At 48.8% G+C, this 17,636-nt stretch overlaps 1 protein-coding gene across 4 annotated transcripts in view; it reads right to left on the reverse strand.

The window, feature by feature from the left end:
- Window positions 1-17,636, reverse strand: part of TNNI3K (TNNI3 interacting kinase) — a 248,625-nt gene that overhangs the window by 148,822 nt on the left and 82,167 nt on the right. For 3 of the 4 annotated variants that reach the window (XM_016428860.2, XM_016428858.2, NM_001204805.1), the window contains 2 exon segments: window positions 13,965-14,059; window positions 13,534-13,683 (listed from right to left, as the gene is read on the reverse strand). In XM_016428860.2, the coding sequence (XP_016284346.2) occupies window positions 13,534-13,683; window positions 13,965-14,059 (245 nt within the window). 4 annotated transcript variants of the gene reach the window in all.

Raw genomic sequence — 17,636 nt, forward strand, 5'->3', positions numbered from 1 at the left:
TTGAAGGGGAAAGAGATCATGTGATTTGCCCAGAGTCATCCAGCTATTACATATCTAAGGTAGAGTTTGAAATGTGGTCTTCCTTACTCCAAGTCAACTAGCCACTGTATGGCAGATGGTTTTTGTTTTTCTTCCTTTGACCATACCTGGACATTTCTTTGGCTTGTCCACAAGGCTTCCTGAAGGTGATCTAGTGTCTGTATGGGAGTTTTTGTTTTCTAGGTTTTTGATGCAATCTCAGAGTCCATCTAAACTCCCCACTCATTTTCTCTCCTGAATGCCACCACTTCCTTTTTTCATGTTTCTGGCTTTTGAGATGCTAGGTATAAAGCAAAGTATATTTCACCTGCTATCTGCATTCGAAGGAAGAATAGGTAAATGCCAGGTGGGAAGAGAAGGGAATGCAAACATTCCCCATGTAGGTTATACTTACAGTAAAGCTTGACTGGCTGGGGGAAAAGAAAAGGGACCAAGAAACTTCACTGGTCAATGTCCAAGAATACATTTTGTCCAGGGTTGCTCAAGAAATTGCATTTTCACACAACACTCATTCCTATTGAAAACACTAGAAAACATAGGAATAGAAGGGCCTTTCCTAAAAATAATAAACAGTATATATCTAAAACCATCAGCAAACATCATCTGCAATGGGGATAAACTAGATGCATTCCCAATAAGGTCAGGAGTGAAACAAGGATGCCCATTATCACCTCTATTATTTAATATTGTACTAGAAACACTAGCTGTAGGGATTAGAGAAGAAAAAGAAATTGAAGGTATTAAAATAGGCAAGGAGGAGACCAAGCTATCACTCTTTGTGGATGATATGATTGTTTACATAAGGAATCCTAGAGAATCAACCAAAAATCTAGTAGAATTAATCAACAACTTTAGCAAAGTTGCAGGATACAAAATAAACCCATATAAATTGTCAGTATTTCTTTATATTTCTAACACATCTCAGCAGCAAGAGTTAGAAAGAGAAATTCCATTTAAAATCACCCGAGACAATATAAAATTCTTAGGAATCTATCTGCCGAGACAAACACAGGAACTATATGAACACAACTACAAAACACTTTCACAATTACAACTAGATCTAAATAATTGGAAAAACATTAATTGCTCATTGGTAGGATGAGCTAACATAATAAAGATGGCAATCCTACCCAAATTAATTTACTTGTTCAGTGCCATACCCATTGAACTACCAAGAAATTTCTTCATTGACTTAGAAAAAATCATAACAAAGTTCATTTGGAAGAACAAAAAATCAAGAATATCCAGGGAAATAATGAAAAAAATTTGAAGGTGGCCTACCAGTACCAGATCTTAAACCATACTACAAAATAGTGATCATCAAAACAATATGGTACTGGCTAAGAAAAAGAAGGGAGTTTCAGTGGAATAGACTTAGAGCAAATGATCTCAGCAAGGTAGTGTATGATAAAACCAAAGATCCAAGTTTTGGGGACAAAAATCCACTATTTGACAAAAACTGCTGGGAAAACTGGAAAATAGTATGGGAGAGATTAGGTTTAGATCAATATCTCACACCCTACACCAAGATAAACTCAGAATGGGTGAATGACTTGAACATAAAGAAGAAAACTAAGTAAATTAGGTGAACAAAGAACAGTTTACTTGTCACATCTATGAGAAAGGAAAGATTTTAAGGCCAAGAAAGAGATAGAGAGTATTACAAAATATAAAATGAATAATTTTCACTATATTAAATTTAAGTTTTGTACAAAGAAATCCAATACAACCAAAATTAGAAGGGAAGCAACAAATTGGGGGAAAAATCTTTATAACAAAAACCTCTGACAAAGGTCTAATTGCTCAAATTTATAAGGAGTTAAATCAATTGTACAAAATGTCAAGCCATTCTCTAATTGATAAATGGGCAAGGGACATGAATAGGCAGTTTTCAGCTAAAGAAATCAAAACTATTAATAAGCACATGAAAAAGTGCTCTAAATCTCTGATAATCAGAGAAATGCAAATCAAAACAACTCTGAGGTATCACCTTACACCTAGCAGATTGGCTAACATGACAGCTATGGAAAGTAATGAATGCTGGAGGGGATGTGGCAAAGTCAGAACATTAATGCATTGCTGGTGGAGTTGTGAATTGATTCAACCATTCTGGAGGGCAATTTGGAACTATGCCCAAAGGGTGCTAAAAGACTGTCTGCCCTTTGATCCAGCCATAGCACTGCTGGGTTTGTACCCCAAAGAAATAATAAGGAAAAAGACTTGTACAAAAATATTTATAGCCACACTCTTTGTGGTGGCAAAAAAAAAAAGGAAAATGAGGGGGTGTCCCTTAATTGGGGAATGGCTGAACACATTGTGGTATCTGTTGCTGATGAAATATTATTGTGCTGAAAGGAATGATGAACTGGAGGGATTCCAGTTCACAGAGATTGATACATTGTGGCACAATCGAATGTAACTGACTTCTCTACTAGCAGTAATGCAATGACCCAGGACAATCCAGGGGTAACTTAGGAGAAGAATGCTATCTACACCCAGAGGAAGAACTGTGGGAGTAGAAACACAGAATAAAAACAACTGCTTCATCACGTGGGGATATGATTGGGGATGCAGACTCTAAACAATCACCCTAATGCAAAAACTAATAATATGGAAATAGGCCTTGATCAATGACATATATAAAACCCAGTGGAACTGCGCATTGGCTATGGGAGAGGAGTCAGAGGAGGAGAGGTAAAGAACATGAATCTTGTAACCATAGAAAAATATCCTAAAATAACTAATTAAATAAACTAAAAAAAATTATATTTTCACATCATAAGCACATTCAAATAATTATCTTGAATTATTTTCAATGAGTCCTATCATTTAGATGGCCCCATTAATTTTGTTACCAGTCTGGGATTTTAGAAAGGTTTCCCCAAATAATAAATAGAACTTTCCATGTCTAAATGAATGGCACACATTTTCACATAACCTGGACTTATTCAAGACTGCTTGGCAGGGATTTAGCCGCTGTGCAGGTGGAAAATTTGCCACACCTGAGCTACATTCCCAGCATCCTTTTATGTTATATCCTCATTTTATGTATGGAGGTTTGGGAGATAAATTTGGCCGAGATCCACACTGGGCTCTTTTGGAGCTTGTGTTTTTTGGTAAAGAGCAGCAGGTGTGGGTCTCTCTGGCTCTGCTCACTTGGCTGAATTAACCCCTTTCTTACTCACATTATTATTATTATTATAATTATTATTAAATCCTATATAATCAATTCTTTGAATATTCCTTCCTCCTTCCCTTCCTTCCTCCATCTCTCCCTTCCTACTTCCCTCCTTCCCTCCCTCCTACCCTTCCTTTCTCTCTTCCTTCTTCCCTCCCTCCCTTCCTTCTTCCTTCCTCCTTCCCTTCCTCCCTTCCTTCCCTCTCTTCCTTCCTCCTTCCCTCCCTCTCTCCCCTCCCTCCCTCTTTTCCTTCCTTGCTTCATTCTTTCCTTCCTTCCACTCTTCCTTCCTTCCTCCCTCCCTCCTACCCTTCCTTCCTTCCTTCCTTCCTTCCTTCCTTCCTTCCTTCCTTCCTTCCTTCCTTCCTTCCTTCCTTCCTTCCTTCCTTTCTTCCTTCCTGCTTTCAATGTCAAAACAGAAACTCGGTTATCTAGTAATTGGTGCTAACTTGACACATTTCGGTTCTTTTCCTTTTCCAATCACATATTCTGAGCAATCTATTTTATGCCAACTTTGGCATGCAAGTTGTCATCAGTGACATGCTAAAACTCATTTGAATCCTCCTTTGCAACATTCCATTGCTCTTTGGGCCAACCACAGTCTTCGTTTTTCAAAGGTGTTTCATTATTCTTAGTTAAATACTTTTGTATAGTGGATAAAACACAACATTTAGAATCAGAAAAATTAGAATTCAAAGATGGTTGTAGATGTAGACTTGCTGAATGGTCTTAGCCAAGTAGCCTGAGCTCTGTGCCTCGGTTTCTTCATCTATAAAGTAGGTGGGTTGAACTCAGTAGCTGCTAAGGTTCATTTCAGCTTGAAATATATGATCTTATTGAAGCCAAGAAGCACATCTTCTCCATAGCTGGAACATCTTGGAGGTGGAGTAGGTAGGCCACTGGAGTCAGAAAGAATATAGCTCAACATAAGGTCTCTGACAATAGATCTGTTGCCTTGTCACCTAATTTTTCTCAATGTCTCAGTTTTTTCCTTTGTAAAAAGGAGTTGATAATATCTGTAAATGTTTATGAGAGTCTTGTGGAAAAAGGTGTATAGGAAGAAAGAAGGAAGGAAGGAAGGAAGGGAGGGAAGGTGGGAGAGAAGGAGGGAAGGAGGAAGGAAGGGAAGGGAAGGGGGGAGAAAAGCATTTATTAAGCACCTACTATGTTCTAGACACTTTACTAACTGCTTTATAAACATCACTTATTTGTGACTTTGTAATAATGGAGGATAGTAGGTAGCCATTTTGCAGATGATGAAAATGAAGCAGAGATTAAATGTCTTGTCTAGGGTTACAACACTTGTTTTAGAATCCAAATTTGAACTCAGATCCTCCTGACTCTAGACACAGTGCATTACCCACAAAAGGCGATGTAATCCAAACCCCTCTTTTCTAAGAATGTGAACCTGATGCTTAGGTATTTGTCCAGTGCAAGGCCACACAGCAAGATAATGACAGAGGCAGGATTTGAATCCAAGGCCTCTGCTTCCAAATCTGGCATCCTATATCACATTGTCTCCTTACTGTAGAAGGCATTGTATCTAAAACACTTTGAACTTTCTGAAAGGGCTGCATGAATGTTAGTTTTTACCATTATTTTTCCAGCAAACTGGTTGGAGCACTAGATCTGAAGTCAGGAATATCTGAGTTCAAATCCTGCCACAGACACTTGGGAGTGTGATCCTAGGAAAACGACTTAATTGTGTTTTTCTACCTCAGCTTTCCCAACTGTAAAAAGGGGATGACAATACCACCTCCCTCCCACGGCTGTTGAGAGGATCAGAAGGCGTTGGTGCCTTCCTAAGTTGTCCCTGGCATTCCCCTCTGCCTTTCCTTGGAGGGGGGCTGCAGGACGTTTCTTTTCCTCTCAATAATTCACTCAGAAGGAATGAAGGAGCCCCAGCTCGTGAGGCGGCCCTCGATTCAGATTGCTTTTGTTCCCGTTCTTGGTAATTCTCTCCCTCCATCTCCCTGTCGCTGTGAGTTCGGGAGCCTCTGCGGAGTCCTCCTCCTGTCGGGGGCTCCCGGGAATGCCTTTGCTGAGGAGGCCGAGGCGAGTGCTTCATCCTGTTTGGGGTCTGTCTGGCTGCTCTTCTGACCCTGAATCGTCCCACTGGTTGGAGCGCTTCCCATGGCGCCCCGCCCGGCTCCTTCCAAATCTCGGGGCCAGACAAGCTGTGCTGAGCCCGTGCTCGGCTCTCATTGGCTGCGATCTTTTCCATGGGGCAGCCTCATGCTTAAGGAAATGGCTCTAAGCTGAGGGGCGGGTCTCGGCACTGGGCTTCCATAGTGGTGGTCAGGCTCAGGGATCTGAACATAAGCAGGCTTCGGGCTATTTCTTCGGGCCAATTTAAATGGATTCCTCCAAGTCCTTTGTAGTCCGGCCAAGGGAAGAACAAATCCAGGGAGGGAGGCACTTATCTCTGCTTTCAGCTGGAGTCGGAGAAAAGAAGAGGGGGGGGGGGTCTGGGGAGGCAAATGCTCGGAGGGTGTAAAGTGGGGCGCTTGGCAGCTTGGCAAAAGGCAGACGGAAGCTTTCACCTGTAGGATTCTCCTTTGAATCGAGGTCTCGGGAAATGATCTCCAGGCATTACGTTGAGCCGCATGATGCCAGGCTCTAGAAACACAAAGCATCCTTAAGGTCGATCCCACGGGGAGCCTTGGGGGCCAGAAACGCAAATGAGCTCTTCTGAGCATCCCTGAGGCATCCGGGAAGAAAAGAAAAGCACAGCCATGGCCACGTGGCCTTAGCGCCAGGCCTGGCACCCAATGAACACGCCACAAAGGGCGGGGTGGGGGAGGTCCAGGCACTCGTCCACTCCTTCCTTCCCAGCCTGCCTTTTACATTACCATCAGCGATCTTCGGAAAAAGCAAATGGCGGCCTCTGAAAGGTTAGCCTCCAGAGAGGTGGCTTGTTCTCCCCAACAGCTTTCCATTCCTTTGCCTATTCTGGCGCATTGATCCAAGCATTTCGCTAGCAAATGTATTTCGATTCCATGAACTCACAGTCACCTGGAGACAGAATTTGACCACCGGTAAGGGAATAGCTTGGAAAGCACGTGTGTGCCTTTCTTTTTACACACGTGAGAGGCAGCACGCATGTGCCTTTTTACACACGTGAGAGGCAGCGGATGACTATTCCGTGTATTCGAGGAGCACGTACGAATGAGGCTCAATCATGCAGCTGGGAAGGGCTCTTGGAGCCGCCATCGTACTCTGATGGCCGCAGAAGCTCTCTCCGAAGGCGCGTGTCCCCTGGGTTCCGTTTCTGCCCCTTCTAAAGCCCTGAGTCCGGCCCTCGGCCCAGCCAGGCCAGCTGGCTTGTCTGGCTGTTCTTTTGGGCTTCCGGAGAGCAATGGCTGACTTCCGGCTGCCGGGGCTCAGCCATTCCCGCGTCTCTGGACGCAGCCTCTGCTCGCTCTGTCTGACCGTCCAGCAGCGTTCAAGGTTCGGCTCTGCAGGACCTCCCGAGCTGCTGCTGTCCCCCTGGTGCTTAGTGTCTTGTCCCCTCCCCAAAGAGCCTGATCTGGCTCTGCCCACCCCCTAGAACGGAGGCCCTTGAAGCTAGGTGGGTCTCCGGCGCCGAGCGAGCCCGGAATACACAGCGGGTGAGAGCAGGTGTCCCATGGGGGCTGGCCAGAGTTTGTCCTTCCTAGCCCGGACTCCCCTCTGATGACTCGCACTCGCCTCCTGCTGCCCAATGAGACACGCTTGAAACGTGGTGCCGGCAGAACGCCTTCACCTCTTCCTGCGCTGCTCTTCTTCTGATCTCTGCCCGCATCTTCCAACGGGCTATTAGCCTGTCTTCGGTGGGCTGCTGACGGCTGTCCTCTTGGGTCTTCTGCCGCGTCTTTAGCCCCCAAACGCCAAACTCGTGTCCCAGGGCACCCCCGGAGTCTCGCCTTCAAGGAGATATTGCGCCATGACTGGCTGTGCCGACTACTCCAGATCCTGCCCCCCTCCACAAACCACCCCAAACTTCTGCATTTTGTCCCCCAAAGTGGCTTGAAAGACTGTCAAAGGCAACGAATGGCAACATCTCAGAAGGACATCTGCAGTCTCCCCCATTGACCAGGCTCCTGGGAGACGGGGCTAGGCCTAGGGGCTCCCTAATGGAGAGCTCCCGGAGGAGAAATGCCTTTTGCCAATGCAGAGCAGCTGGTATTCCTAGAGATTTCCTTGGAGGACCGAGGTGGGGAGTGATGTTCCTGGGGGGGCGTCAGAGGTGGGACTTGAACCCAGGCCTTCTAGCTTCACGGTCAGCTCTCTAGATACTACATCACACTGCCTGGCTTTCTAATGAACTGCTCAGAACAAGGGGAAACAGCTTAGTAGGTCTTGTTCTTGTTGAAGTCTCTTTCCGGCCAACGCTCCTCCCTCCCCAGTATAAAAACCGAGTCATTCTGTGAGTAACATCATTTTTCACAGGCCTAAATTTTCAAAGTAACACCCCCCCCCCCCGCACTGTCCTTCTCCCTCTCCCCATCCTCCCCCACCTTCCTCATTTCTCTACAGGGTCGCCGTCACCCTTCTAGGCACCCAGACTCCCTAGCTCTGTCTCATCCTCCATTTCCAATCTGGTGCCAAGTTTGGTCACTGCTAACCTTCACCGCATTTCTCCTTCTTTCTCCTTCTCTTCCCCCACACAGGCCCCACCACGGCACAGGCCACCATGAGAGCGCCCTTGGACGATCGTGATCACTTCTGCGCTGGCTCCCTGTCCTCTCCAGGGTGCTGTCCCCTCAGCTGCCAAAGAGACCTTCCTGATGGCCCTTTCTGAAGCTCCCTCCTCCTCCCCACTTCCCACCGGACTCAGCGGAAGCCAGAGGCTCTCCCTTCCTTCCAGGACGGAGTGTAAACATTTCGGGGGGCTTTTGTAGACCTCAATAACTCGGCCTGCCGCTCTTCCCTTTCTTCTCACACCTCCGGTCCTTTCACGAGCTTCATGATCCAGTGACGCGGTTTCTCTTTGCTCCCTGCACGGGATGCTCCGTTTCCCGGCTCCCTGCATTTTCCTGGGCTCTCTGCCACGTCTGAAAAGCTCTCTTGCCTCAGTTCTACCTCCTGTACTCAGCTTAAGTACCATTTTCTTCAGGAGACCTTTTATGCCCCCTTGTTGGTATCTCCCCTTTACAATAACTTCCATGTGTGTTCCACATCTTTCATAGACTCAGTGGACTGGCACGTTATCTCTCCCACACGACTGCTGTTGTTGCCTTTTTTGGGTCCCCGGCAGTGATATAGCAAACACTAAATAGATGCTTGTTGTCTGACTGACTGACTGACTTCCAGGAACATCTGGGGCATGACTGGCCCTCCTCCAGTCTTTCTGTACCGCTCCCAATTTCCGCTGATAAGGGTTCAGTAATCACAGCTGCAGATTCTTTTTGGTAGCCAAGGCTGTAGCGGATCTTGGTCTAGTGACCTGAACTTCCCCGGGGCAGCCAGAGGTTCTGACGCCATTGCCCTCAGATCCCCGCTAGCCAATTGTGCTCGCTTTCAGGCCAAAGAGAAGCCTCCTGGACCAAAAGGAAAACAACAGGCCCCACACAGAGTGACGCTCTGCCTTGCTCATTCTGGCAGTCATCGCCGTTCCTTCCACCCTTCCTCTGTCTTCTTTGATGTTCTATTCTTCCCACTGTAGCCACCGACCCTTTCCCATAATTCTTTGCTTGACTGACCGCCATCGTGGCCTCTAATCTCAAGCCCTCCTGATAATGTTCTGATAGGGTCGGGGGACCTTCTGCGTCCATCTTCTGCTCCAATGATACTATAACGTGGAACATTCTTGCAGTATTTGAAGGTTAGCGGATGCTTTGCATGCTCTCGTTTGCTAATCCTTGTTTTCCTCATCTGGAAGTGTCTTCAGAGTCTACACTGGTCCCTGCACATCTCCACTGTCTTTTTAGACAAGCCCCCTTTTGCTCATCATAGGAAATAATTGCTTATTGTATCTCCACAATTGCATGCTTGAGAGCTTCCCATTCCTCTAGGACTGCCTTCTTGTGATTCTGAGTTTATGTGATCGTGTGTATGCTTTCCCCGAGCCCGTTGACGTCTTCTCTTCAAATCTACGGGAAGTGTCAGATTCTAATTGGTCTTTCCTTTCTCTATCACACCTTCCAAGATGGCGTAGTCCCCACTAACAATGCTTCCATCGTCCTCATTCCATATCCAAGATTCTCTTTATTAAAAGGAAACAGACACAGAATCTAATTCTCTAGTTTTGGAAAACAAAGGCAAACAGTCCTTGGTCTCAGTGAGCTCGCAGTCTAATGGGGAGATACGGGATGAACTGGAAGCCAATCTTAGAGGGAAGGTGCTGGATTTGAGGAGGCTCGGGAAAGACTCCTTGCAGAAGGTGGGGTTTTAGTTGGGACTTGAAGGAAGTCAGGTCTGGAGATGAGTCAAGGGAAGAAAATCTAACCTACTCTGGGAGCTCTCGCAGGCTTTTGGTAACTGAATTTCCCAATCATTGTTGGCTCACGCTTCTGTTCTAGGCTTGCCATCTGTTCCTTAAAACGATCTACTTCTTCTCTGTGTCCAGGACGACTTTGGCATTTTCTGAATAGCAATAAAAAATTTCTCTTTCTGTTTTCCCCTGATCTTTACCTGATTTCCATGTGTGAATGAATCTCCTTGATATACAATGCTCCCTATTTGTCTCCTAACTCTTTCTTTTTTTCAGAGTCTAGTCCTTCCAAACCATAATGGCAAAGGTGGAGACTACGGTTTTCAAAGTCCTCTCAATACATTCTCTTTGTTGCTTGTCATCCCTCTTCAAATGAACTGCCATGCCTGACTCTTGCCTCCTGGATTTCCTTTAAGATTCATCTCAGGAATCACCTTCTTTAGGAAACCTGTCCTGGTCTCTATCTACTAGGACAGTGATGGTGAACCTTTTAGAGACCGAGTGCCCAAACAGCAACCCTCATGCTGCATGTGAGCTGCCCCCTTAGTCCAGACAGGGAAGGGAGGAAGCGCTCCCAATGGGCTGCTGGACAGAGGGAAGGGCGAGGAGAGAAATGTCCTCAGGCACCTGTGGAGGTGGTGGGGGAGCAGCCCCTCCAGCACATGTGGCAAAACATGTCATGGATTCACCAACATGGCCCTAGGCTATCATACCTGTTCCCCGAGGTTACAATATATCTGTTTTGTGTGTGTGTTTTTTAATGCGTACATATGTACACTTCATTTATAACAGAAGACCCTCAAAGACAGGGATGTTTGAGTTCCACACTTACATATTAAGTTTTTAATAAGAGCTTAACAATTGTTTCAGCAGGGAGGTGGCATAGTAGATAGAGCTCCAGAACTAGAGTCATGAAGACCTGGGTTCAAATCCAGCTTCAGACAGTGTGACCTGTGACAAGCCATTTAACCCTCTTTGCCTCAGTTTCCTTATCTGTAAAATGAGCTGCAGAAGGGAAACTCCTCCAGTATCTTTGCCAAGAAAACCCCAAATGGATTCCAGAAAGTCAAGATGGCTGAAACAACAACCATTCAGGATCATCTTCTCAGGTAAAGGGAACATTACTCCCACTGCGCAGACATAGACATGGCCTCTAAGAGAAACTGGGGGTGACGTGCCCAATCACACAGCAAGTCAGTGGAGGTGGATTTGACTCTGTCTTCCAGGTGACCCCACCCTGTCTCACTTCTCAAAAGGATCAACCGTCCACCCTTCAGGCAACATGTTCTTTTTTAGGGTTCTCTGCTTCAAATACACCTTAGCAGCAGAATGGAGCAAAAGAACGGCATCTCCCCATTTGATTTCCTTTGTGCTAAGCTATATGTCCCCTTTGGGTCTTCTTGGGCTGGAACCTAAATGTTCTCAGGGATAATGAAGCGCCAGCCCACATAGTACTTGGACCACTGAGGGGACCCTGCAGGTGTGGGCTCTGTGGGCTAGCAGACAAGGCCACTCGGCCGAGGGCCTTCTGGTTCAGATCCGTGAGAAGGCGACACAATGACCCATCCTTTCCAAGACTGCCCCTTTGAGAGTGTGTGCTACTACATTGTCCCCCCCCCCCCCCATCAGATGAGGAACGGAAGGAGACACTAAGCAGTCATTGGGGAAAAATGACATATAACAAAAAAAGGTTCACTAAGAAATGTGGACCGCGCCTGGAGGAGACCATCAAGGGCAGCCTCGAAGGGCAGCCACGCCAGCTTTAGGCTCCGAAGTTCTCTAGGAACAAGGGAGGCAGTTCAGACCTCTCACCATGCTAATACCTCCGGGCTCAGATCCCGGCGGGGCTGGACGTCCCATCCCATCCCGATTTGAGTAAATTAGCCTGAACAGCTTGCAGTTAGAGCTTAGGAAGAAAAAACACTCGCGGTCCATTTTCTGGGGCTGAACTCAGCTTTTTGAGCTGGATTTGCTCATACAGAGTTGGGGCTCCTGGAGGGAAGAAGCTCTTTCATATTTGCTCTCGTGGTTCCGAGCTTAGTCTCGTCCCATGGATGTAGTCAGCACTTCAGAAGATTCCCCCGAGCTTCGGCATCATCTCAATGATGGTCCCTTTTTTGCTCTGGAGAGGAGGCATCCTGAAGAGAAAGCTCTACCTTTTGAGCCAGGAAGAGCTGGGTTCCAATCCTTCTCTTCACAGTGACTAGGTATATGGACATTGGGACCACTCTGTCTGTCTGTGCCTTGGTTTCCCTCTAGAAAATGAAGGCGCTGGGCTGGGTGGCTTTTAATGTTCCTTCCAGCTCTGAATGGAGCATCCCAAGATTGTTGTCTCCTATTGCCAAGGAAGCATAAGCTCTCCAAACAAGGTAGAAAGAGGACAGGGCTCACAGGCTCATGCTACTGAGCGGAGTGACCCTGAGCCAGTCACTTTACAACTCTGAATCTCAGGCTCCCTTTGGATCCAATGTGGATCGTAATGTCTTTCCTCTAAAGTTTGCAAAAAGGCAAATTTATGGTGGCTGCAGGTAAAATCTACCTAACAATGAGAGCGATCTTGCAGTGCATGAACAGTCTGGGGGGATAGTTGGCTCCTCCTCATGGAGGTCCTCAGCCTCTAGCCATGGAGGGATCTTCTTTTTGTGGGGGTTATCAGGCATGACCAGCTTTAGACAGCGGCCGAGGCCCCTCCCACGGGTGATTCCGCAGAGACGTGTAAAAAGCCCTTTATAGAGATGAAAGCGTCGTGGACAAGGAAGCTACCCAGGATGCATCGGCACAGCCGGCGAGCCCTCTCCTCCTCCGCCTTTCAGAAAGAAACCCGGATTTGTTATCCGACTATCCGAAAGACGGCTGGCTTCCTGCGAGTGAGGCCCCGCCGGAACTGCTTGTGACTCAGTGAGAGTCTAGTCAAAGGCTGGAGGCGACCAAGGCGGCCCCTTCCGCTGCTCGTGGTCCCAGGAGCTCCGCTGGGAATGCTTTTTCTTCCTGCAGTCACCCATGTCTCCCTCCTGCTCCGGAATGTCGATCCCACAACAGGATCTCTTCTCCAAGTTCCGCAGGTCAGCCCTGGCTCGGCTCCTCTCAGAGGATATCCGCTCCAGCCTGTCTCTTAAAAGGAACCCCAGCCAACCAGAGACCAAAGGTTCCTCCCTCCTTTGCTTTGGTGGGGGAAACTCATCATTCCCGAGGCAGCCGCGGCCCCCCAACATCCCAGCAACAGTGCCAGGGAGGCTCATTCCTTGGGTTCCCCTTCTGCTGCCATCGTGACTAAATGTGGCCTTTGCAGTACCTACCCATGGTCCTTTGGGCTCCTTCCAGCCATCCTTCTTAGGGCTTCTCTTTGGGTTAGGGAGACAAGGCCGAGGCCCCGCCCCCGCAGTCCATTCCGCCCCCGCAGTCCATTCCCTCCCCGCACACCCACAAAGATAAGAGATAGCTGGCTAATCGGAAAGCGCCCCTTTGTGAATCACCGCCCACCCCCAGCGAAGGGCGGAGTCTCATTTAGATCCTGAGAGGGCAGCGGGCAGGGGGCAGAAGGGGTAGGGGGCGGGGGGGGGGTGCAGAGGACAGAGGGCAGAGGGGGGCGGAGGGCAGAGAGCAGAGGGGGCGGAGGGCAGGGGGCGGAGGGCAGGGGGCGGAGAGCAGAGAGCAGAGGGGGCAGGGGGCGGAGGGCAGGGGGCAGAGAGCAGAGGGGGCAGAGGCCAGAGGGGGTGCGGGGCAGAGGGCAGAGGGGGGCGAAGGGCAGAGGGGGGCGGAGGACGGAGGGCAGTGGGCGCGGAGGGGGCAGGGGGCAGGGGGGGCGCAGGGCAGGGGGCAGAGGGCAGAGGCGATGGCCATGGGCGCCGCCTCCTCCGCACGCTGAAAGAAAGGCGAGTGAGGGAGAACTCGAACACGGCACCTTTCTCGTAGGCCCACATCAAACAGGTCTGCTCATCCTTGTCGCCGCTCGACCTGCTGGGATCGCAGGCCACCAGGTTCATGTCGGCGCCGCTATCCAGTAAGAACTGAACGAGGCGGATGTGTCCGTGGTAGCAGGCCGAGTGCAGCCCTGCGGGGGAGGCGGAGCCCACGTCAGCCCGACGGCCCCAGAGACAGGCCCGCAGAGCGGACTCCTTGGATCAAGGATGCATCCTATGGTGGAGCCGAAGCCAAACGCCACCTGCACAAGCGGCTCTCCCTGACGGCCCATCGGCTTCTGTGCCCGCCGTAGCCCTGAGAGGGATGTAATTACGCCTGCTGGACCCCGGCGCTCTGAGAGAACCCCGGAGGGAGGGCTCGCTGGGGGGGGGGGGAGGGGACACGAGGGGGCGGGGCACACTGAACTCTTACCCGTGTGTCCATCCCTTCCTTGATGATTGATGCTCACGACGTTTTGGTCCAGAAGAAATTTAACGAGCTCGATGCTCCTGCCGTAGGTACAAGCGCTGTGGGGACAAGGACTGGGATGAGCATCGGGGCTTGTGCCAGGGCAAAGTCCTCATTATTCTCAGCAGGAGGAGGACTCTCCACAGTCTTTTCCTCGAAATTCACTCCATGGCTCTCTTAAAAATAGCCTGGGGGACAGCTGCTCAGGGAAGAGAGGCCTGGGGGTTCTGGGTTCAAATCAGGCTTCAGACTCGCCCTGACTGTGTCACTGGACAAGTCCCTTAACCACAATGGCCAAGCCTTTGCCGCTCTTCTGCCTTGGATCGGAGCCTTATGATCAGTTCGGAGACCGAAGGTAAAGGGTTTAAACACCAGCCTGGGGTCACAAGAGGAGCCGGCTACCCCCCAGAACAGAAATGTGCGGCTGCTCCTCTGCCAGCCAAAAGATACTCCTGCGGGAGCCTCGGAGAAGCAGCGCAGCATCCCCAGGATTTTCTTACCAACTATTTCTCGGCCATTTCAGTCATATTCATGATACTTTTTCAAAGAGGAAATCATTTCAAGGGTCTTTTTTTGACTGACTCAATGCAGGATTAACCTGGATATTCAGAGCGAAGGGGAAGAATTCCAGGAAGCTCCAGTGGTTCCTAGTCAAGCCAATGCTCTCTCTCTGACTGCACCGCACATCCCTCCCTCCATCACTCAGTAGGGCAGGGAGCTTTCAGGAGGTGGCCTTTCAGTGGACAGTCAAGGTAGAGGATGGAGGGAGGCTCTTACACTGTTCTGGTCACTTAGAAGAATGGCCGACTCCAGGGGCTTTGGGTAAATAAGAAAGCCAAAATATCCAGAATAAAGAGAAGCTTGTTCTGAGATGGGAGGGCAGTACGGCCTCAAAATACCCCTCCTGTGAGACTTCTGGGGGGCACATCCAAGATGGCAGAAGAGCGAAACGGCCAATAATGGCTCCAGTCCGAGTCCTGGGCGGCAGAGCCAACCGGATGTCAGAGTGAGACATTCTTACAGTCTAAAAACAAGGAGCTTAGGAAGAACGCACTGTGGCCCCGGGGTGGAAGTCAGCCCACAGCCTGCATGGATGCAACATCAGTGGTGGGATCAGGGAGTGGAGATGAAAATAGCAGCAGCATTTTAAGAGTCTGATTCTTTTTTTTTTTTAATCCTTACCTTCTGCCTTAGAATCAATACTGTGTATTGGTTCCAAGGCAAAAGAGTCACAGGGGCTAGCCAGTGAGGGTTAAGTGACTTGTCCAGGGTCACATAGCCAGGAAGTGATTGAGGCCAAATTTGAACCCAGGGCTTCCTATCTCTAAGCCTCAACCCACTGAGCTACCTAGCTACCCTTGAGACTCTTAATTTTTATGAATGCTAAATTTTTTTACATGTTATAGGGAAAAATATTTTTAAAATCACTATTGATGAGAGAAATTCAAATTAAAACAACTCCGAGATCCCACCTCACACCTATCATCTTGGTCAACATCAAGGAAAGGAAAATAATGAATGTTGGAAGAGATGTGGACACTAATGCATTGTTGGTGGAGTTGTGAACTAGTCCAACCATTCCGGAGAACAATTTAGAACTCTGTTCAAAGAGCTATAAAACTGCACGTGCCCTTTGACCTAACAACCCTACTACTAGTTCTGTACACCCACGGGATCAAAGAAAGGGGGAAAGGACCTACGTATACAAAAATGTTTAAAGAAGCTCTTTCCCTAGGGGTGAAGAATGGGAAGCCAAAAGCATGCCCATCAATTGGGGAACAGTTGACCACGTTGGGGTAGAGAATCGTGATGGAATACTGTCGTGCCTTGAGAAATGATGAACAGGAGGACGGTGTCTGGAAACCTTGCAAGATTATATGAAACGCTGCAAAGCGAAGTGAGCAAAATCAGGTGAGCGCCGTACACAGTCGCAGCAACACTGTAAGAATTGACTTCCCGGATCAAGACGTTGCTCCAAGCCAATTCCAAAGGACCAGGACGAAAAGTGCCCCCCTCCTCCAGAGAGAGACCTGAGGAACTCTGAATGGGGACCGAAGCAGCACTTTTTGACGTCCAAACTCGAGTTTTCTTGTAGTATTATTTGTTTGTGTTTTTCTTTGCAGCATTCCAGATATGGAACTCATTTCCGTGACTGCACATATCGAATCCACATCAAATTGCTGACCTTCTCCAGGAAGCGGTGCTGTGGGGAGGGGACAGAGAACTTGGAACTCGGGCATTTTGACGATGATTTTTGATTTTTTCATGTAATTCAGACCGAGGCTGGAGTCCGCCACATCAAAGGGACTCAGATAAGTGACAGCACAAGTAGATTAAAGGGAACTTGGGGGAAGGAAGTCATATTCTTTTTGCCTCAGAATCATGGCGAGAGGAGGTGGCGAGGGGAGCACTGGTGTGTCCATAATGTGGCCCTGCAGCTGGCTTGGGGAAAGGCTGGAAGAGTGCCCAAGGCAAGAGCTGCCTAAGGAAGGAGGCTTGAGAAGGGAACAACCAGCCCTCTTCTCTGACCCTCCTTTGAAAATTACTGAATCAATACACATAGATTACGATACGGTCTCCAGAGAATTTTAATCTTAACCCTCCTGGGTGCCGAGGGTCATGCACGAAACAATGGGAACACAAAGACAGTCCCAGAGAGCTTCTCCCCTCTGCTGGAGGAGGGCTGATCCGCTGCAAACACGTAAGTGTGCATGGAAGGGATCACTGGAGAGATAGCATGGAAGGGATCACTGGAGAGAGCATGGAAGGGATCACTGCAGAGAGAGCATGGAAGGGATCACTGCAGAGAGAGCATGGAAGGGATCACTGCAGAGAGCATGGAAGGGATCACTGCAGAGAGAGCATGGAAGGGATCACTGCAGAGAGAGCATGGAAGGGATCACTGCAGAGAGAGCATGGAAGGGATCCCTGGAGAGATATCATGGAAGGGACCACTGGAGAGAGCATGGAAGGGATCACTGCAGAGAGAGCATGGAAGGGATCACTGGAGAGATAGCATGGAAGGGATCACTGGAGAGATAGCATGGAAGGTATCACTGCAGAGAGCATGGAAGGGACCACTGGAGAGATATCATGGAAGGGACCACTGGAGAGAGCATGGAAGGGATCCCTGCAGAGAGAGCATGGAAGGGATCACTGGAGAGATAGCATGGATGGGATCACTGGAGAGATAGCATAGAAGGGATCACTGCAGAGAGAGCATGGAAGGGATCACTGCAGAGAGAGCATGGGAGGGATCACTGGAGAGATAGCATGGATGGGATCACTGGAGAGATAGCATAGAAGGGATCACTGCAGAGAGAGCATGGAAGGGATCACTGCAGAGAGAGCATGGAAGGGATCACTGGAGAGATAGCATGGAAGGGATCAGTGGAGAGAGCATGGAAGGGGCCACTGCAGAGATAGCATGGAAGGGATCACTGCAGAGAGAGCATGGAAGGGGTCACTGGAGAGAGCATGGAAGGGATCAGTGGAGAGAGCATGGAAGGGGCCACTGGAGAGATAGCGTCACTGAGGGGGAAATCAGGAGAAGGTCCTACAGGGTTGGGCACATAAGCTGAATTAGGGCATCCAAGAGGTCGGAAGTCTGTGTGCTGTCCTTAGCCATAGGAATTA

Source organism: Monodelphis domestica, chromosome 2 (genome assembly GCF_027887165.1).
Source record: "Monodelphis domestica isolate mMonDom1 chromosome 2, mMonDom1.pri, whole genome shotgun sequence".
NCBI lineage: Eukaryota > Metazoa > Chordata > Mammalia > Didelphimorphia > Didelphidae > Monodelphis > Monodelphis domestica.